At 56.5% G+C, this 20,866-nt stretch overlaps 1 protein-coding gene across 2 annotated transcripts in view; it reads left to right on the top strand.

Moving 5' to 3' along the window:
- PTPN23 (protein tyrosine phosphatase non-receptor type 23) overlaps positions 1–18,875 on the top strand; it is a 37,888-nt gene extending 19,013 nt beyond the window's left edge. The window contains exons 7-25 of one of the 2 annotated variants that reach the window (XM_063303207.1): positions 1,589–1,669; positions 1,890–2,021; positions 2,750–2,797; positions 3,901–3,957; positions 4,690–4,748; positions 5,335–5,414; positions 6,123–6,237; positions 6,602–6,667; positions 7,466–7,611; positions 7,973–8,293; positions 8,816–8,970; positions 9,687–9,838; positions 11,491–11,670; positions 12,282–14,475; positions 15,558–15,742; positions 15,911–16,015; positions 16,235–16,373; positions 16,470–16,583; positions 16,904–18,875. In XM_063303207.1, coding sequence (XP_063159277.1) covers positions 1,589–1,669; positions 1,890–2,021; positions 2,750–2,797; positions 3,901–3,957; positions 4,690–4,748; positions 5,335–5,414; positions 6,123–6,237; positions 6,602–6,667; positions 7,466–7,611; positions 7,973–8,293; positions 8,816–8,970; positions 9,687–9,838; positions 11,491–11,670; positions 12,282–14,475; positions 15,558–15,742; positions 15,911–16,015; positions 16,235–16,373; positions 16,470–16,583; positions 16,904–17,518 — 4,944 coding nt within the window. In that variant the 3' untranslated portion in view covers positions 17,519–18,875. The remainder of the gene's footprint in view (positions 1–1,588; positions 1,670–1,889; positions 2,022–2,749; positions 2,798–3,900; positions 3,958–4,689; positions 4,749–5,334; positions 5,415–6,122; positions 6,238–6,601; positions 6,668–7,465; positions 7,612–7,972; positions 8,294–8,815; positions 8,971–9,686; positions 9,839–11,490; positions 11,671–12,281; positions 14,476–15,557; positions 15,743–15,910; positions 16,016–16,234; positions 16,374–16,469; positions 16,584–16,903) is intronic. The other variant, XM_063303208.1, reaches the window with a different exon arrangement.
- The last annotated feature ends 1,991 nt before the right edge of the window (positions 18,876–20,866 follow it).

Genomic DNA, 20,866 nt, shown 5'->3' with positions numbered 1-20,866 from the left:
CCCCCTCCGAACTCGATCCCGAGCTCACCTGGACCTCGCGCCGTTGGGGCCTTGGGCACCTTCCGTTCATGGGGATGGGAGTTCCGCTGCCGGTCGCCGGGTAGCCGCCTCGCCGTGAGATGAAATCTTCCATCACTAGCTTGGTTCCCTCACAGATTGGATCTGGACTGGTGCTAGTGGAAAAATTTTTTTTTCAATTCCCGTCTTTATGTCAGGGTAGCCTTACTTCGAATAAGACACGGACTCACTTAAAGGGTTTAAGGATTTCCGAGTTTATTGAAGCAGAATGCATACGGAGAAAAAGACGGGAATGCGGGTGTGGTAGCAGGGTGTCCTGTTTATACCCCGGTGGCGGACCTTGTCCTCCTCCACCCCCCATTGTCCCCCAAGCTGGGTCCAGATGGGTGATTAGAGTTGGTATGGGTCTGACGATGGGCGATTTGGGCAATCTCCGATGTTCCCCTTTGTCTCTTTGCCTTCGTCCGGTGCAGGTGCGTCCCCCGGGGTAATGGGTGGGAGTTCCCCCAATCTGTTAATGGTTTCCATGTCCTCTCCGAGGTGCGCTCCTATTGTCCTGGTGATTGATTTTATGGGTTTGGGTGCTTAAGGGATGATGTGTGTGTTTAAAGGATAATGGTTATCCCTTCCTCTTTCCTGATGTGCATGTTCCCCGTTGTGATGCACTTATGCCTTGCAACGGGGAACATGACAGACAGTGTTTCCCAACCTCAGCAACTTTAAGATGTGTGGACTTCAACTCCCAGAATTCTGGGAGTTGAAGTCCACACATCTTAAAGTTGCTGAGGTTGGGAAACACTGCTGTAAAAGTTACTGTAAATAAGAAACAGAACTATACATCTCCTTAGGGTAATAGATGTTTTTAATGATAATCAGATTGAAAGCCAGAATCTTTCATAGGGTGATTTGTGGGACCTAAGATACAAAAGCTTTGAGAACATCTGGATCGGAGCCAGTTGCCTCTCCTTGGGATAGTCATCAGATACTGTAGGACTGGTATTTTAGGGCTGCCAGTCTTTGTGGCAGGATTTGCATGCTCATCTCTCAAAGTCTGAAGAACGTTCTGAAGGGCACAACGGTATTTATATTGGTCTGTGGCCATAATAAACATTGATTTGATTTGGACAGGGGTTATCCGTTCCTAATATAGACCCACATATCCAGTGCTGTATGAGCTGAATGATGGGAATGTTCCCAATGCTAGAAGGCTAGGCAGAAAAGCAGAATGGACTGCAGTGAGCAACTTGGAAGATGGAGGTGGTTTGCCTGCCTGATCCTGGAGATCACACAGTGTCTTAAAGAACTGAAGGGAGGCGTAATTTGAGGAACATTTGGATAGCCAGGGCAACAGCGGTCTCATTCGACTCAGGGTTGTCTTCATTGTTGTGGTCAAGATGGGCAGCCCTTGGGAGGGGTGAAAGCTGTACAGCCCTGGGGCTGAGGACCCTTCCTCAGCTTCTGTTTATCCCTCAGGGGCTTTGGGGGCAGGGGATCGGACCTGACAACCCGCAGCACCTCTGACTTCCCCGGACTCAGGTGCCGCCAACAGCCTTCCTTGTTTTCCATCAAGGGCCAAGCTCAGGAGTGTCTCCTGGAGAAGTCCATGCTGGACAACCGGAAGAGCTTCCTCGTGGCCAGGATCAGTGCCCAGGTGAGTAGCTGGGGCGCCTTAACGCTGGCAGCTCAGGCCTGGAAACCGAAGAAGGGACCATCCCCGGGGCCTGAGCCAGCCTCATCGCTGGCACCCCCTCCCCCTCTCAAGCCGTTAGGTGGGGCAGACTGTGCGCTTCAGCCGGCTTTGCTGAAGCTGGGTCCCCTTGGCCCTCCTCCCAGACAAGAAGGGCGTGGAGACGTCTTTCTCTCCTCCCCAGGTGGTGGATTACTACAAAGAGGCGTGCCGGGCTTTGGAGAACTCAGACACCGCCTCCCTGCTGGGAAAAATCCAGAAGGACTGGAAGAAGCTGGTGCAGATGAAGATCTACTACTTTGCTGCTGTGGCCCATGTGAGTGTCCCGGAGGGGGCTGAGTGCTTCCCCCTCCCATCCCTCCTGGGGTTGTCCCGAGGCCCCCCGAGGGCTGTGTCACCACCATGTCCTCGGCAGCCTCACAGTCTTCTAATGTCTCCGGCAGTGTTTTTCAAGCTCACGCTGGCTGGGGAATCCTGGGAGTTGAAGTCCATACATCTTAAAGTGGCCAAGGTTGAAAAATACCCATCTAAGGCGTTGTTCCGCTTCTTGTATCTCAACCCAGCTCTTTTGCTGAACTTTTGTAGACAGGCCTATACTTTGGACTGGGTATCAGTCCAGATGGGTGTGGAACCAGATGCCTTTTTAACAGGGAGAGAAAGGAACAGCAGGGACAAAAGGTCCTCTAGCCGCTTAATCTCAGGCGCTAATGAGATCTAGTTAGGCGGGGTTGGCGGGGAATTAATTTTGCCGCCATCGCCTGTATTTTTCCCGTCTGCAGCCCAAAGCGATGCTGAGTGGAAGCAATTGCTTCAGAGAGAGTGGCGTACGTGGCTCAGATTCAGCTTCTGCCCCAGAAACAGAGGCTTTCGGGTGCTTAGGGACGATGGCACTTGTAAGGTGCTGCTGGGGCTGCATCAGCATCTGGATGCACTTAAGCTGTGTTTGTCCTTCCTTCCTTCCTTCCTTCCTTCCTTCCTTCCTTCCTCCCTCCCTCCCTCCCTCCCTCCCTCCCTCCCTCCCTCCTTCCTTCCTTCCTTTCTCAGCTGCACATGGGAAAACAGGCTGAGGAGCAGCAGAAGTACGGGGAGAGGGTAAGTTGGCTGGTGCTTTGCAAAGATCAGCTGCCTGGGACAGAAGGGTCCGTGGACTTGGACTGGCAGCTGCAGCGGGCTGCTCTTCCAACCCTGGGAGGGTGGCGGTGTCTGACATGGAACTGCTTAGGGAGACGGGGGCAGCCTTGGCTTCTGCAGTCAGAATGAAGCCTGCGGTGCAGAAGCATTAGGGCAGCCTTCCTCAGCATGGGCGCCCAGCCTTTGTGTAGGCCTGCCTTCCCAACCTGGTATCCTCCAAGGGGGCTGGGACTGCAGTTCAGAGAAACGCCCATCAGCGGAGTTAGGAATTCCAGCAGCAGCGGTCCCAACCCAGCTGCAGGGGGCCGATTGGGAGGGCTGGCGTGGGGACTCGGTGGGACGCCAAGGTTCCTTCTTGCTGTGGGAGACAGAAAACAAGTGTGGCTGTTGTAAGTAGTTAGTTCCCTGCTGGAGTTTTTAATCCCGACGCTCGTTCGTCAAAGCTGTGTCCCTCCAGTGCCAGAAACAGCCCAGCTGTCAGGTGGTGGATGTAGAGGCAGCAGAACTGATGGCCAAGAAACTTCAGGTAGTCTTCACTTAACAACCACAATAGGGACCAGAAAATTGGTTGCTAAGTGGTATGGTCATTAAGTGAGTCACCATGTGACTGGACCCAACTTTACGACCATTTTTACAACAGTCATTAAGCGAATCCAGCTTACCCAATGGATGTTTTTTGCCAGAAACCAGCAAAAAAGGTTGCAAATAGTGATCCTGTGGCCTCACTTAACGACCGCACCACTTAACAACCAATTTTTCCAGCCCCTATTGTGGTCGTGTGAGGACTGCCAGCGACTGCTTCTCAGTGGTTTCTTCAGACTTAATTTAAGGAAACCTGAACCATGTGTCAGGTGCCCCTGGAAAGATTTGTGTTCGTGGCTGCATGACGAAGCAGCACTGGCTCTTTTCTTCAGACTGCTGAAAAATAGCTGAAGTGGTCACACCGCCATGGTTTGACCCTTCCTGTTTCGCAGACCCCTGAGCAATTTCCCAGGCCCCTTTCATTTAAAGCAAAGCTGATCTGAAAGCAGCCTTCAGGTGACTGAATCTCTGCTCCTTGGTAGGTCATCTATTTCCAGAGCGCCCTGGATAAGCTCAACGAAGCCATTAAGCTGGCCAAGGTATGGCTCTTCCTTCCTCCTTCCCCTCCCCACCCTTCCAGGTCCTTGGGTTTTTTTAGTATGAAAATTTGCCCTTCAAAGCCAGGCTTCTATGGCTACAACATCTAAAGTCCGCCCTGTTAAGGGGGCTGGAAAAAACAACTGGGATATTCACATGTTTGATGAATTGATCTGGAACATTAGCATCAAATCTTTGTGGTTGCACAGAGATTAGACTTGGCAACTTCAAGACGTGCGGACTTCAACTCCCAGAATTCCCTAGCCAGCATGGCTGGCTAGGGAATTCTGGGAGTTGAAGTCCGCACGTCTTGAAGTTGCCAAGCTTGAGAAACACTGGATTAGACGGTTGCTTTTTTTTCCTGCTGTTGCACTCCAGAAACTGATCATGAGGGGTAGACTGTCTCTGAATCTGAAGTTCTACCTAACAATGTAACTAGCAGCCATCGAAAGATTTTTCTGTTTTGAATTTATCTCCTTTTTTAAAGCTACCTCTGTTGATGGATGCGTCAACTTCCCTAAGATAGGAAGTCATACAATCTCCTGAGCCTCTCAGCAATTTTAGCAGTTGATCCCCACATTCTAGGATTTGCAGACAAGAAAAATATGCCAACATTTTCTTTGGATCATCCCGTGACAATCTCTCCCTCCGGCTGCACTGGCCATGTCTTCCCAGGGGCTGCTCTTCAGTAAAATGCAGAATTCAAAATATTTTAAGCCTGCCATTTCTTGCAGGGCCAGCCAGAAACAGTGCAGGAAGCACTGAGGTTCACCATGGATGTCATTGGAGGAAAGTGAGTCGGTGCTATGTGTCACCCCTATTTTATAGTTCTCCCCCCCATCTTTCTTCTAAGTCAAGTCGCTCTCGCTTGTGCAAAGGAGGAGGGACTGTAGATGTGGCATCATTTCTTGCTTCAGAGTTCAGGGGCTTTCCCCTAACATTTCACTGGCAAAAACAACAAAAAGGAAAGAGAGAAACTGGGATATTAAACCCACCCACCCCTTGTAGGAGTTGCCACGGTGCAAAATCAAAGCTTGAGAAAACCCGAAGTCCGGAGGTCCTGCTCTGCTGTCAGCTTCGACCGGCACTTTCCAATCCCTTTATTCTGCTTCCTGGTTGCACCATGCATGGCTGGATTCCTGATCCATCCTGTAAAGCAGTGCCTTAGGAAGGAAGGCGTAGCTGGCCAAGCCGATCCTTTCCTTCTGCCCGCCAGCCTTGCACAGCGAGTGCCCGATTCTGTGAAAGAATGCCTGCTGTCAGAAAGACGCAGCCAGGATCGGAGTGGCTAGTTTGAATTGTGTGTTCAGTCGGAGCCAGAGAGCAGGGAGCTGCCAGCTTCTCTCTGTTTGGCTTTCTGAGTACCTCTTCCTCCTCAGGTACAATTCTGCCAAGAAGGACAACGACTTTATCTACCATGAAGCCGTCCCTGCTCTGGATACCTTGCAGTCAATTAAAGGTGAGCGCATGGGCATCCTGGGGGATGACAACGCACCTTGGGAAGGGGCTCTTTTGCTCGGTGAATTGAACTGAGCGAACACATCGGGTCTGCGGCCGAGTTCAGCGCAGATCACCACAACGTCGCCCTCAAGTTCAGTTTATGGGGGAGACTTTCCAAGCTCTAGGGCTGCTGATCAGGGCGCTCTGGATGGAATAGCTGGGGAGAAATAGGCTCGCGTGACCTTTTAATGCAGATTTACCCAGTTTGCCGTTTCCTGAACAATGCCTCAGCTGAAGATCAGTGATTCGTTGGTTTCCACCCCAAATGTTGTGACAGAGTTTGCAGTGCAAAAAAAAGAAAAGAAAAGAAGATCACAAGACACATAAAATAGGAAAGATTTAGAAATGAAATGGAAATGATTTTCGTTTTGCAGAGTTTCTTTAGGGAAAAAAACCCCACAGACTGATACTGAACCCACTTGGAGTTGAAGTCAGAAAATAGCCCTTGTGTGAATTTGAGTCAGGCAGTTTTGCCACCTTTGGGAACGGGGCATAAATCGTTAGGACTGTTAGAGACTTGCGTGCTTTTTCCCTGTTAAAAACAGGTTACTCCAGCTCCGTGTTCCTTTTAGGTGTAATTCGGGGCTGACTTGCAGGCCGTCCTGCTTGTCCATGGAGCTCTGGGGGGCTTGTGGGTGCCTCTGTCATCGCTCCCTCTTCCCCTCAGGTGCCCCGCTGGTGAAGGCTCTTCCCGTCAACCCCACCGATCCGGCTGTGACAGGCCCGGATATTTTTGCCAAACTGGTCCCAATGGCCGCCCATGAGGCCTCGTCGCTCTACAGGTGGGAAGGCAGAGCTTTTGCCTGGCCTCAGGCTGATGGGCATCTTGGGGGGTGCCTTTGGCCTGCCAGTTGCTTGAAAGGAGGTGGGAAAGGGGATTCTGCTGCAGCACGGGGTAAACAGAAGCTGTAGGGATCAGGCAGTGGGAGTGCAGTCCAATTCAACGAGGTAAGGTCCACGATTGGGAAGCCCAAAGAGAGGCTTGGCTCAGCTCTGGTTGAGATGTGGTGAGAGGGAAGCCTTTGGTGACAGTCCCTTGCTCCAGCAACGCGAGAGGCTGGAGCCATCTCTGAAGCTGGAAAGCTGGTTCTCCTTAAAATCTGTTCCCAGCACTGAGGGCTGCTTCTGCTTGTTTTTTTCCCTCAGTGAAGAGAAAGCTAAGCTGCTGAGAGAAGTGATGGCCAAGATTGATGCCAAGAATGAGACCCTGGAGTACGTATGTTTCTGACCCTGGCCGGGCTGGGGAGGGCCAAGGGGTCAAGTAGCCCAAGCTGAAGGTGGGGAAGGAAGAGGAGTGATCCCTGTCGGTCCCAGGGTTGGATGCCGCCACCCCAGAGGTGAAGAGCTCCTGGGTGCCTGAAGCTCTGGGGAGAACTGCCTGTTCCCCGGTGTTCTCAGGGCTGTTTGCCTGCTTTACCTGGGACTCGATCTCTCATTGGCGTGAACGAACCAGAGGCCTTGGGCAGACTACTTAGGCGCCTGCATCTTCAGCACAGCCAGACTCAACTGGGAAAGTTGATCTGCTGCCATCTCTGGTCCTCCCTTTGGCCACGAAAGCTCCTTTAAGATCATGCTCCAGAAGACCCGTGCCCTGCCTTCATGCTTCAGACTGAAGGAGGACTGGTTGGTGATGGTATGGGCCGTCCCACTCCATCTTCCTCTGACCAACAAAGTCCAGGTCTGCTATGTCTACAGGTTCCAGTCTCATCCCATGGTGGTTTCAACCATCCAAGGTCTCTGAGTGGTGAAGAAGCCATGGCAGACAGAATTCCCAGGGAATGCCACACCTTCTGCTTTTCCCCCGTCACTTTGTCTCTTCAGGCATCAAGTGTAGAAAAATCCGCTTGCATATATGTGAACATCCTGCTAGATGTGCTGGGCAGCTCCAACAGGGAAGGCTTGAAGCTGGCATTTCCTCACTCGAAGCAAAACAGTTCCTGAGAGGCTTTACTCCCCTGGGGTGGGGCGGTGTGTACAAATGATGACAAGCCCTTTCCCATCTCCTTGCAGACAGTTCATGGACTCTCTGCAGCTGGACCCCGAGACAGTTGACAACTTGGACATGTACAACCACATTCCACCCCTCTTGATGGAGAAATGTGCAGCCCTTAGCGTACGCCCAGAGACAGTGAAGAACCTTGTCCAGTCCATGCAAGGTGAGCAACTAGTTTAAGACTCCTGCCCTGTGGTCCTGGTGGGAGAGCGTCGTTTTCAGCCTGCCATCCCAATGGGCAAACTGGTCGGGTTCTGGATGTTCTCTGAACTGGGTTGTTTTCTGCAGCATTGCAGTTCTGATGATATTTCCTACCCTGGGAATGAAACATCTGCAAGAAAAAATTAAGCTCAGAGGGCACTGAGAACCCACCAGTTCAACCCTGAGCTACAGAGATTCTCTGCTGTTGACAACCTAAATTCTCAAGAGAGCCAGCTGGACCCGTGATTATTCAGAAACCAGGCCTTATTTCACTTTTGGCACCGTCCACTAATCTGCTCCTCTCCTCTCCTCTCCTCCCCCAGTACTTTCTGGAGTTTTTACGGACGTGGAAGCATCTCTGAAGGAGATCAAAGACCTGCTTGATGAAGATGAGTCTCAGGAGCAGAAGCTGCGAGAGATGTTGGGGAAGCTGCCCCCGCAGCAGGGATCCCCACTTTCCTCTGCTGCTGGGGTCGCGGAAGTGGCCAAGGAGTGGGCCAAGTACATGGAGGTGCACGAGAAGGCGAGCTTCACCAACACCGAACTGCACAAGGCTATGAATCTGCACATCATCAACCTGAGGCTGCTCAGCGGGCCCCTGGAGCAGGTCAAGGCAGCCTTGCCCACACCCAGCCTCTCTGAAGGTGACGTGCAGCCATGCCACCCGTGGCTTCTCTGGGGCAGAGTCCCCGTCCCGTCTGAATGGGGAGAAGCCCCCCGTCATGATTCTGCTAGGTTTCCCTCTTGAGTAGTCAGCAGGTCTGCTGAGGGGTGGGATTCTTAACCTTCCAAGGGTGGGAGTGACAGTGAGGAAGCTAAATCTGCTCTTCCCTGAAGCTGCTCCCCCTTTCTGCTGACCAGCAAACACTGGATGAGTTTTTTGATGTAATAGGAGAAATGTGGAAAATTTAACTTGCCAACGAATAATTTCTGTAGATGACAGGAGGAATCATTGCTTGGTGAAGAAACTCGCCTTGTGTGTTTACTTTGTTTTTAAAATTAAATTCAGCTTCACTCTTGGACCGTGGGTTGGTGGGCAGCGTCCCCCATCTTTCCAGCCCAGGGCTCGCCTGGCAGTTGCTTGCCCAGGACTAGCAGGAGAGAAACGGGTGGCTTTGGGGGTGCTGGTGCCCCCTTCCCCCACCTGACTTGAGTCTCACCTGCAGAGGACAAGCAAGGGATGCAGAACGTGAAGCGCATGTTGGCCAAGGTGCAGGAAATGAAGGACCAGCGGATGTCCCTGGAGCAGCAGCTGCGCGAGATGATCCAGAAGGATGACCTCACCACCTCTCTGGTGACCACAGACCAGTCCGAGATGAAGGTGAGAAGCCAGGCTGTGAGAGGGGCTTGTGATGACCTAGGGTGGGACTGGGGAGCCTTCCCTCCCCTGTTCCTCATGCAGTTGAGGGTCAGGGACTGAGACAATAAGTGCCTTGCCAGGCTCTACCGTACCGTCACAGACAGCATTTGGATAGGTACTTCGTTTTTCCATTAGATGATGTTTGTCTTATGCTACCTCTTGTCCAGACAAAAGGCAGGAAGGCAACCTTCTGGGTCAGTCTTCTCCATGCATATTTAGCTGCCCTGGCCAGGTTTTTCCATGTCTCGTGCTTAGAGAGCAGAGAAAATGAACTGTTGTTAAGCAGCTACGGTCAGAGCACCTGCCCTGTGATAACGTCCTCCCCACACGACAAAATCACTTCTCAGAAGCTCCAAGCTTGACAGGTGGTTGAAACATCCTACAGACCCCCAGGACAGAGCTCTCCGAGACGATGCCATCCAGCTGGGCTTTCCAAACCACCTGGTTAACTCAACAGTTTCATTTGTCCAGCCGTGTTTTCGCAGGATGCCTGCCTCCACGGGCATTTAAGATGGCAGCATCAGGCTAGGCAGCAGTCCAGGGGCTTCCTCCTCGTCTCCAGCTTCCATTTTCTGTTTCCTGTCTTGCACTGTTACTCAAAATCCCTTCCTCCCCCCCTCCCCCCAAGTCCTTTGGTCCTTTAGCTTTGCCTTCACTTCTGCTCCGTCTTGTTCCAGAAACTCTTTGAAGAGCAGCTGAGGAAGTATGACCAGATCAAAGTCTACTTGGAGCAGAACTTGGCTGCCCAGGAGAACATCCTCAAAGCTCTGACTGATGCCAACGTCAAGTATGCTGCCGTACGCAAAACCCTGGCCGAGGTGGAGCACAAGTGAGTGGGGGGAGTGGGCGAGGTGAGAAACGGCTTCTGCTGGTGGCCGTGAGCTTGGCTGGTTGGAAGGGACCATGAGCTCTTGCTGGGCAGCTGCTCTCATCAGAATCGTGGGGACTGATCCAGAGTTACGTTTGCCCCAGTACGTTCTCGGATGCCCCCAAACGCAGTGCAGCGGAGCGGGCCCCTCTGGGCGTGGTGGCCGCACTGCTGGTAGGCTCAGTGGCCGTTTGTGTTATGTGATCACCTTCGCAAGTCCGCTTAAGGGCTGTCCTCTGTGGAAGTTTCACTGAGCTTGCAGAAAAGAGAAAAGAGCAAAACCTTGGCAGTAAGGTATAGAAAGTGAGTATAAACAAGGTTATATTATAACATGGTATGGGTAGTCCTCGCTTAATGACCATTCATTTAGTGGCAGTTCAGACTTACGCCAGTGCTGGAAAAACTGACATATGACTGATCCTCACACTTACGACCGTCACCACATTTCTCCACAGTCACATGATCACGTTTTGGGAGCTTGGCAGCCAGTTTGCATTTATGACTGTTGCAGTGTCCTGTGGTCACACAATCACCATTTCAACCTTCTCAGCCAGCTTCTGCTGAGCAAAATCAATGGGGAACCATGTGATTTGCTTAACGGCTGCCTCAAAAAAGGTGGTCAAATCAGGTCGGATTCACTTAATGACTGCTTCAGTTAGCAACCGAAATTCCGGTCCCAATTGTGGTCATTAAGCGAGGGCTACCTGTAGAGAAAATCATTTGTTGAGAAAGTGAAGAGAGAAGTTTTTTTCAGTGCCGTCCCTTGAAGCTAATTGCAGAGAGATTCAGGACCAGCAGAAGGAAATCCTGCAGATGATTCACCTGTGTAATCCAGCGGTAGCCATCGACAGGATCTTGCTCCAGGATCTTGCGCACCCCCTTGGGTAGCCCCCTCCAGGGTCTTGTGCAGCCATCCTTGGCAGACAATTCAGGTGGTTTTAAGAGGGGGCTGCCCAGATTTTTGGAGCAGCAGACTCTCAATGGCTGGTGATAAATAATAGCTGTTTTCTACCTCTGAGCCCCTAGAGAGCAGGTCTGAAATACTGGTTTCAGGGAAGGGCAATGAAACGGGGTTTCGCCTTCCAGGCCTGGCTTCTAAACGTCCCAAATGCGTCCAGATGGTGCTGTGATCCTCAGTTGGCTAGACTGGATGAGCCAAAGGCTGTCCAGCCTATTTCTTCAAACAGAAATAAAGAAATTACTTCGGATTTTCTTTTTCAACAGTTACCGGCATAAACTTAAATTGAACTCCTCTGTGGTTACAACATAACTTTCATTTTTTCTATCATCTAGCCTATATATCATAATTTCATTATTATTTTTTTTGGAAACCAAAACAGGTTTCAAAATGGCGTTAAACTTAGAGTCTTTTCTCTAACCGAGGCTGTCAGTTTAGCCATCTCAGCAAGCTCCGTCATCTTCACCATCCGCTCTTCCCCTGCGGGCAATGTCAAGCCTTCCCACCGTGCGGCTCTCCTGACATTGCTGAGCCACGTGCGTCTCACACACACACACACACACACACACACACACACACACTCCTTATAGTCATCTGCGGGGGGGGGGGACCTTTCCTGCCCAGCTCAGTCTCACCCCGCTTTTCTCTCCCCCAGGTGGAACACGACCCTGCAGACCCTGGTGGCTTCTTACGAGGCCTACGAGGACCTGATGAAGAAGTCACAGGAGGGGAAAGAGTTTTATGCCGACTTGGAGAGCAAAGTGGCGAAACTTCTGGAGAAGGCCCAGGCTGCCTGCAAAGCAGCTGAAGGGAGCCGGCAGCAGATTTTGGAGAAGTAAGTGGCCCCCTCAGGGACGCATGCCATGGGTTTCTTCAAGATGGTTTAGCACAGGGTTTCTCAACCTCGGCCACTTTAAGATGGGTGGACTTCAACTCCCAGAATTCCCCAGCCAGCATGGCTGGCTGGGGAATTCTGGGAATTGAAGTCCACACGTGAAGAGTGAATCCAGCGGAGTGTGCCTCAGATCCTCATCAGGGATTGCTGTGCAGCGGTAAGAGCAGCAAACCAGGGCTGTTTTTCTGCTCTGATCACATCTGCCCGTAGCCACCCAGCAACTGTTCGCCACGGGGTAAGGTGGGCCGCTGCGAAGAATATTTGAAATATTCAACAGGTGAAGTAGGTTGAGTTCTCTCAAATCCGGACTCCGTATGGTTTGCTGGGAGGGGTTGGATTATGAGCCTCTGGGGGATGTGGTCATGGTCCTCGGGACTGTCCGCCTGGCCCCCCGTTGGTTGGGTCCCTAGTTTGTTAGGCCAATTCCCTGCCCTCCCTCCACAAACGAAGGGTGGTGTGTCTGGTGACACCCCCGTGAGGCAGGCTGGGCAGAGGGAGGGGTGCAGTTGGTTCAGAGCCCCCCAGCTCCCACCCTGTGCTTGTTCCGGCAGGGAGACGAAGAGGAAGCCTCCCCCCCGGCCGACCACCCCCAAGCCAGCCCTCCAGAAGAAACCCGCAGATGCAGAGCTGGCCTGTGAGCCGTCGGCCCTGGCCTCCCTCTCCCTGGCCGACCTGCCGGAGGAGCTGCGCAGCCTGCCGCCAGAGGTCCTGGCGGCTCACCTGGCGCAGCTGCCCGCAGACGCCCTGGCCGCACTCCGGGTGGAGCCGGCCTCAGCCTGTGCCGGGCTCAGGGGGCCTGCAGGCGAGGCCTTTGGGGGAGCTGGTCAGCTCCGGCCCCACTTTGACCCAGGGCAGTTCCCGGGAACTGGCCCTCTTCCCCGGCCCTACCAGCCAGCCAGGATCCCCCCCGGCTCTGGACAGGCCCCTTTCCCTGTCCTGGCTCCTAGGAGCTCTGCGGCCTCTGGCCTGCCCCACCCACAGGTCTACCCCCCGGGGGCTGCTGCTCAACACCCAGTCCTTGCCCCGCACCAGCCAGCCTACCCCGGGGCCCCCCGGCCACCCCCAAGGACATCTCCCCAGCACATGCCGATGCCCCGGTCCGCCCCAGGGGCCGTTTATGGGGTGGGGCCACTGGCTCCTCCCAGTGGGGTGCTGCCAGCGGGCCAACACACCCCTCTCACGGTGAGGCCTCCTGCCCCGGCCCCAAGCCACTTTGCGCCCCCCCACTTTCCCCCGCACACGCAGGGAGTCCGGCCCGCCACCACCACCGTGGACAGCATCCAGGCCCCCATCTCCAGCTGCACGGCTCCCCAGGGGATGACTGGCTCCCTCCCCCAGTGGGCGGGGCCTCCTTCCCAAGGTGGCTTCGTGGGGGGCCCGCAGGGGTCAGCCCCCTTCCCATTTGCCTACGTCCCGGCAGGCGGAGCTCCCTTCCTGCAGTCGGGGCCGGCCCCTTTCTCAGCCTCTCAGCCCCAGCCAGGCTTCCCACCCCAGGGGCCACTCCAGCCACCCCCTGATCGCCCGGCTTGTCTGCAGACTGTGGCAGCTATGCTGCCCCCCCAGCAGCAGCAGCAGCAGCAGCTGCCCCCCTTCCTTCCCCAGACCCAGCAACCACAGCCAGCGTTCCCCCAGCCTTATCTGTCCCAGGCCCCGGGCCAACCGGTGCTCCCGAGCCCTGTGCCCACACATGCTCCCAGCCAAGGGCAGCTCCCCCTCCAGCTGGGCCCCCGGCATTATCAGCTGCCCCCCCGTGACCCCCTGCCACCCCCCTCGGGCACCTTGGCCTTCCCCACCACCGCCCCTGGAGGCACGATGGGCCCTGTTCAGCGGGTCCCCCTTCACCCTGGGCCTCCTGGCACACCGGCCCCAGTCGCCTTTGCTGCTGTTCCCCCTGCTTCGGCCCAGCTTCCTGGTGCCCCCGTGGGTCTGGCGGGCCCTCAGCCCTCTCCCGTGAGCCAGCCTCCCCTTCATCACGTCCCTCCTGCCCCCAGCCCAGCTCTGAGCCAGGTCTCAGGCGGAGGGGTGGTTCCCCCGCCAGCCCCCTCTCCTCGCCCCTGCATGACCCTCCCGGCCCCCTGTCTCTTGCCCTCCCAGCTCCCTCCCTCCTCCCTGGCTCCCGGAGCCACGCTGCTGCCCCAGGCCCCCTCTGAGGCCACCTTTCAGCGGCAGAGCTCCTCCCCCGACGACCTCCTGTCCTCCAGCCCCGAGAGCCAGCACGGGGGGGCCAAGGCCACGGTCGGCCAGCCGCTCCTGCAGCCCACCAAGGCCGACGCCAAGGATGGGCTGAAGCCCAAGGCTGTGCGGCTAATCGAGGACGACCCCTATGAGAAGCCCGAGCGCCTCTGGCGCCTCCTGGCAGATCTGGAGCGCTTCCAGGGCGTAGTGGCCCGCCTCGAGAAGGCCCCTCTGCCGGGCACGGTCAGCGAGCTGGACAGCATCTGGAAGGAGCTCCAGGAGGCCCAGGAGAAGGACGCCCGGCAGCTCTCAATCGCCATCGCCCGCTGCTACTCCATGAAGAACCGCCACCAGGACGTCATGCCCTACGACAGGAACCGGGTCATCTTGCAGTCAGGCAAGGACGACTACATCAACGCCAGCCGGATCGAGGACCTCTCCTCCTACTGCCCCACCATCATCGCCACCCAGGCCCCGCTGGTCGGCACGGCCTCGGACTTCTGGCTGATGATCCACGAGCAGAAGGTGTCGCTTGTTGTCATGCTGGTCTCCGAGCAGGAGATAGAGAAGGTGGGGAGTGCTCCGGGGCAGGGAGGGGGCATCGCTTCGCTTGCCTTTGGCTTGGTCTCGGGAGCCAGAAGTGACTTCTTAGGCATCTAGTGGTCCTGGGAGCGGTTTGGTGGCGCAGGTGGGCAAAGGGCCAGAGCGTGCTTGGTCCTCTGTGAACTTTCCTCGACCACCTGTGGTGGTGTAATGGTATGTGAGAAAGACCTTGAGAGATGGGATGCTGATAAGGGAGGGCAGAGCCCGCAGCTGCATAATGGGCGGAGAAAGAGGCTCAGGAGGGACCCGCCCTAACTTCTCAGGCAGTAAAGGAGACAGTGGGAGGTTTGTACTTTCAGACTTGCAAGATTGATGTCAGCCTTCCCAGGTGGACCAGACAGGAAACACAACCAGGTGAGCTAATTCTACTTCGTTGTAAGGCTACATCGACAGAATTTTGCGAGTCTGAAAGGACAATTCTCCCCCCGCCCCCTTTACAGCCCAAAAAACTAGGGAGGGTCCCTTCTGAGCCTCTTCCTCCACCGGTTATGCAGCTGTGGGCTCTGCCCTCTCTTATCTGACCTTTCCCTAGGCAGCATCTCTTCCCCCCACCACCCCGGGTTTCTCAAGGTCTTTCTCACATATTGTTACAGGCAGGGAGACGCTGTTGAGCAGGAGAGCCCAGATACCGCAGTAGTTTTAAAAGTGGGATGACCTCTTCCGCTTTGGGGGCAGAGACGGGCAAGGCTCCAACCCAGGCCTTTACCAGGAATGGGGTGGGGGGCACCCTTCCTTCTCCATTAAGGGGTCTTTCTGGGATGTCAGCCCAAGGGGAGGTCGGTGCAGAATCGGGTGAACGGGCAGGGCTGTATTATTCCACTTGTTCAGATCAGTACTCCAGCCCCCATCCTCCTCAGCCATTGCTGTTGCAGGCTGGGGTGGACAGGAGAAGCAGCTGTGCGGTTCCACCTGTCTGTTGTCTGGTTTGGGAAGCTGGCCTTGGCATGCCAAGCTTCTGGGCCTCCCCGGGACCCTGGCCGGAGAAAGCCAGCCTCGGCTCTCGGGGTGGCCTCAGGAGGACCCTCCCTGACCTCTCTCTCATTTGGCAGCAAAAGGTGGTCCGTTACTTCCCCACGGAGCGGGGCCAGCCCATGGTCCATGGCCCCATCACCCTGGTCCTCACCAGCCTCAAGGCCACCCCCACCCACCTGGAGAGGATGATCACCCTGCAGTTCCGGGATCAGAGCCTGAAGCGGACGGTCATCCACCTGCAGTTCTCCTCTTGGCCGGAGCTGTGCGTGCATCAAGTCCAGGGGGGAGGGAGGGAGGGGCCGGCTGAAGCGGGCTGAAGCAGGGGGTGGCATGGCGAGGCGGCCGGGGCGGGACGGGACGGGACGGTCACTGGGGGCTTCTGGGATGGCTTGCTCAAGGCAGCCAGGCCAACCGTCCTTCTCCCCCGCAGCGGCCTGCCAGACAGCAAAGGGGATCTGCTCCACTTCATCCAGGAGGTGCACAGCCACTACCTCCACCAGCGGCCCCTCCACACCCCCATCGTGGTCCACTGCAGGTAATGCGGGGAGCGCCAGGCCCCTCTGATCTGCTCTCCGGTCCCCACGGCTCTTGCAGGAGGGCTCCCCCGGCGTTCCTTAGCAGTGGGGAGCCTTTGCATCGCCCCCGCCCTTTTCAGAAACCCCCCAAGCCTCGCAGGCTCGGGCACAGAGCCGGGGGGGGAGCAAAAGCGCGGGGCCCTTCCTGACCGGTCACGGCCGGCTTCTGTCCCCCACAGCTCCGGGGTGGGCCGCACCGGCGCCTTCTGCCTCTTGTACGCAGCCATGCAGGAGCTGGAAGCTGGCAACAGCATCCCGGACTTGGCTCAGCTGGTGAAGCGGATCCGCCGGCAGAGGAAGCACATGCTGCAGGAGAAGGTGCGGACACGGGCGGGCCTGGCCCTGGAGGCCGCGGGAGCTGACCCCTGCGTGAGCCGGCTTCAGCGGGGGCCTGACGGGCTGCTTCTCTTCCAGGTCCACCTCAAGTTCTGCTACGAGTCGGTCTTGAAGCACGCCAAGCAGGTGCTGCAGAGGCACGGGGTGACGGCCGCCTCCGCCGGCAAACCGGCCTGCAGCACTGCCCAGAAAGTGAGGCTTGTTCGCCCGCCCGTTTGGCTGCAGCCCTGTGGGGCAGTGTTAGAGAGGGGGGGTCGAGCCAGGCACAGCCCCTCCACAGCCTGGGGGTGCTCTTGAGGGGAGGGCTGAAGCCCCTCGGGGAAGCAAGCTCCTCCTTCAGGAAGAACAAGGGGAGAGGATGGAAGGAGGTGAAAGGGCACTGCCCCACCGGTGCCCTTCCTTGCCACTGCAGCGAGTCCCGGCAGCCGGGTGCAGGGGGGACCTCCCCGCAGCTCCGCTCAGACGCCCCCTCTCTTCCCTCCCCCCCTCCCCCCCTCCCTCCCTCCCCCCAGTTGTATGTCCAGCAGGATCCACAAGACCTGGTGTTGGGGGGTGACGTCCCCATCAGCTCCATCCAGGCCACCATCGCGAAGCTCAGCATCCGGCCTCTCTCGGGAAGCGCCGAGCCTCCCCCCAATGGGCGACCATCAGAGCCCCCGCCCTCGGCTGCCCTGGTGGATGCTGCCCTGCTCCCAGCACCTGCCTCTGCAGCTCCCCTCGTCTTTCCCGAGCCAGGCTGCGCAGAGGCTGCCCCCCCTTGTCCTCCGCCAGCCACGCCTGCCCCAGGGCCACCCGAGATGGTGGGGCCTCCGCCTGTGGACCATGGCAGCCCCGTGGAACAGGAGAGCAACAAGACGGGGGGCCTGCCGGGCCTGCCAGGGGGGGAGCCCTTGGCTTCCATGCCAGCTCGGCCGCCGCCCCCCCCCTCCTCCTCCTCCTCCTCCCTGGAGCTCCTGGCGTCCCTGACTCCAGAGGCGTTCACCCTAGACAGCGCCCTCAAGGGCAGGCACAAGGTGAGCAAGCAGAGCTTCCTCCAGCCCCAGAACGGGGAGGGCCTGCGAGGAGCTCCCCCCAGCGATGATCCCCTCAGCCGGCTGGACCCCCTTTGGACACTCAACAAGGCCTGAGCGGAGGAAGAGTGGTGACAGCAGGCAGGCCGCAGCTGCCACCACCCCGTCCCCCCTCCTCCCGGGCCTGCCTTGTTGCAGGTGGGTGCCTGGGGAGGATGGGTGGCGATCGCACAGGCGGACCACCGCAGGAAGCCTGTGCTGCCCACAGCACCTCTGGAGCACCCTGCAGCACTTTCGGTTGGCCAAGCCCTTGTGGAGATGCTAGACACACAGAACCGTTTCTGGCTGACTTTCCTTCCTGCCTCCTCTCAGCCACAGAAAGGGCTGCTGGCTGGGATGAGGCCTGCTTCAGTTTGCCTCGATGGCGGCACAGCAGGGCCAGGGCTGGAGCCAGGCTGCTGCGCCAGTCAGCCTCATTCTGCCGGCGAAAAGGTTTCAGGGCTGTCCTCCTGTCTTGAGAGGGGCACAAGTTTGAGCCACTCCAGTCCTGTCTTGGGCCTCCTGGCAGCCACCTGCCCAGAGGAGCTCCTGCGATGCCCGGGCACCCTGTGCTGCAGCCAAGGTGGAGGGCTGCTCCCGCCATGAGCCTCCTCACCTGGAATGAGCCATTAAAGGCTGGGCTGGGACTGCCTCCACCGCTCGGCCCACTTGCCCCCCCTTGTGAAAGTCAGTAGGATTTGAGACTGTGCAGTTGATCCTGCCAAATTGGGGGCGGTCCCAAGCTAACGGGTCCCGGGTGGGGAAGTGTGGGCCAATACTCTGTTGGATGTAGTGACCACAGAGTGGCCACCTGATTGCGGAGTTCCTCCCCCGGGCTTCCTTAGATGAGCCAATTCAGCTTCCCAAAGGCTCCATTTTGGCCCCCAGTATCGCTCGGGATGCCCCCCTCTTCTCCAGGAACGCCTGGGCCCTTGATCCAGGGCCACGGGACACCCTGCCTGGGCCGGTTCGTCAGTTGCCCTCCAGTGGTGCTGCTGACCTGCTTGGGGTAGGGAATGGAGGCCCATTTTAACTCGGCAAGGGCTGTGGAAAACTGGTGCGCCCGGTGGGCTGCAGAAGCCCTTGGCAGCTGGTGTGGCCCCTGAGCAGAAAGGGGGGGCATCTCCTGCATGAGGGGGGCAGTGGGGCAACAGCCATGGGGAGCTCAGCAGCAGCAGCGCAGAAAAGCAGCCTGAGACACTCGTCTTTCATGCGGTCCCCGTTTGCGACAAGAGGGCCACCCTGAACTGGAAGGGCCGAATTCTGTTGGCTTGTATTTGCTGGAGGGGAAGGTCTTGAGAGAGGTTCTGGTTTAATTTTTTTCCTTTTGTACAAATGTAATATTTGCTTCCTGTTTAAAACGTCCTGTATAACTTAGAACCAAACTTTTTCAGTTCTTTGCTACTAAGGTAAATAAATGGGGCATTGGAGATGATGGTGTAGCTGTTTCCGCCCCCCCACCCCCACCCCTACCCCTAAAGCAGGGGAAATTTACCTTCCTGCTTGCAGGCTTCTGTTCAGCAGAACAAGGGCAGCTTCTGCAAATGTTAAGGCTTTGCTCCAGGCTGAGCGTGTCATCGGCTCTCCTGTGGTCAGTAAGAGAGCTGGCAGCTGCTGGGAAGCACTGAACCAGATCAGGGGGCTGAGGCAGCCACGCCGGTCAGTGCTGGGGCCAGAAAAGGTGCATTCCGCCCGCTAACCAGGCCCTGGGCATCTCTGCAGCAAGGCTGGGTCCTCCGGGCCGGATGCACAAATTGGTGGGAGTCAATGGGCTGTTCAAGGAACTTCTTTCCATCCACTTTTCAGCCTCCCACCCCCACCCCAACGGTTTTAAAAGGCAAGAGGAGGGGGAAGTTCTCTTGCTCAGCTGTGCTTCCCAGGGAAGCCCCCGTCCTGTTTTCTCTGGAGTAACAGCAGCCACCTTAGCGCAGGCTCTGCCGCCACATTCCTGAATTTGCTGCCTGTCGTTGAAAGCATCCTGCTGCCAATTAAGGGACCCCAAAAACTTTTTTTTTCAATTTAATTTGAGGTGGGGGCCTTCCATGGCATTTCTTGACAAGCAGCCATCAAAACAAGCTTGTTTTTCACCCTGCGGGTTGCTGGCTGCTGCCTGTGGGTCTTAGGGAAGCAGAGGGGCGCAGCCAGGCAGTGGATGCTGCGCTTGAGCAGAAACCCAGTTCAGATCCACCCTTCTGGAGATGGGTTACTGCAGATGTGTTTCTTTAAAAAAAGAAACTACCCTATTTTGAGGGTTAATGCTGCAGCAACATTGGGAGCCCGTTGCCACAGAAAGCTGGACTTCCGTATTTCTGGGCGAGCCCTCGGCTGTGCCGTCAGCAGAGCAGCGAGAAAGCATGGACGGAGGCAGCTGTCCCCACTGTGCGCTCTAGGCAGGCAGGCCGAGGGGACAGCGGGGTTCTGGTCTCTTCCCCAAAACACACGGGAGGCATGAAGTTAGTTCTGTTTAATGCGCCTGTGCCTGTACACGTTACAAAACACAGTCTGGTACAAAAGCAGCTTTACCGTACGCTCCAAAGGGTACGGCAGAGCTAAGGCCACCAGAGGCATCGTATGGGCCCTGGCCCCAATCCGAGGGGTGGCAGGGGCAGGAAGAGGTGCTTGGCCTGGCCCGCCTTGCACTGCCCCACCCCAGACAGACAGCCGGGGCTGCTAGCCCGCCTTGGGCACGAGGCGGTGGAAATCAGCAGGCGAGTCCCAACGCCTCTTTTTGCCAGCGAGCCTGCCCACTCCTCCTACCATAAGTGATCCTAAATTATAAATAAACTAGATAGTAAGTTAATGGCTTTAAATTTAAAAAAATCTGTATTTGTTCTAACTGCTTTTCCTTAGAGTTCCTCAACCTGAATCCCTTCTTTCGCTGCTTCGATTTATTCTCAAAAGCTGCACCTGCTACAGCTCAGCAGTCAAACTAAGTTCACAGTGGCACCTGCGGGTCTTAGGTGCACAAACGGTTACACAACGCCAAGCTGCTGCTCCCTGCTGGAACGGCGTGTATTAAAAGGGTGTGTTCGAGGCAGACTCTGGTCCCTGGAAAGGAGTGGCTTGGCCGAACTGTCTGCCGTGGACTGAAGAGGCAGGGCCGTGCCTCGCTCCATCTTTACGGGGGGAGGGGGGGGGTTTCCATGGAATTCGTGGCCTAGCACAGGTGGAGTTCCTGCAACAGCAGCATCCAGAGGCTGGAAAGCCTCCCACAGTCCACACCAAAACTCTGCAGGGTCAATGCTGGGGGGGGGGGGCAGTTGGGTGTTCCCAGGGTCTGCTCTCTGAACACCCCCCTCGACACAAGAGTGGGCGCCGGGGCTGGTCCCTGAGCCATTGCTTACAGCCAGTAAGCCAGTCTCAGCCGAGGTCCCCAGGAACCCCATCTGGCCTTGGCTGATTGCAGGCAACCTCTCGTCCCTGCAA

This window comes from Candoia aspera, chromosome 4 (genome assembly GCF_035149785.1).
Source record: "Candoia aspera isolate rCanAsp1 chromosome 4, rCanAsp1.hap2, whole genome shotgun sequence".
NCBI lineage: Eukaryota > Metazoa > Chordata > Lepidosauria > Squamata > Boidae > Candoia > Candoia aspera.
Note: the sequence above shows the minus strand (reverse complement) of the source record. Positions and strands in the feature narration are given on the sequence as shown.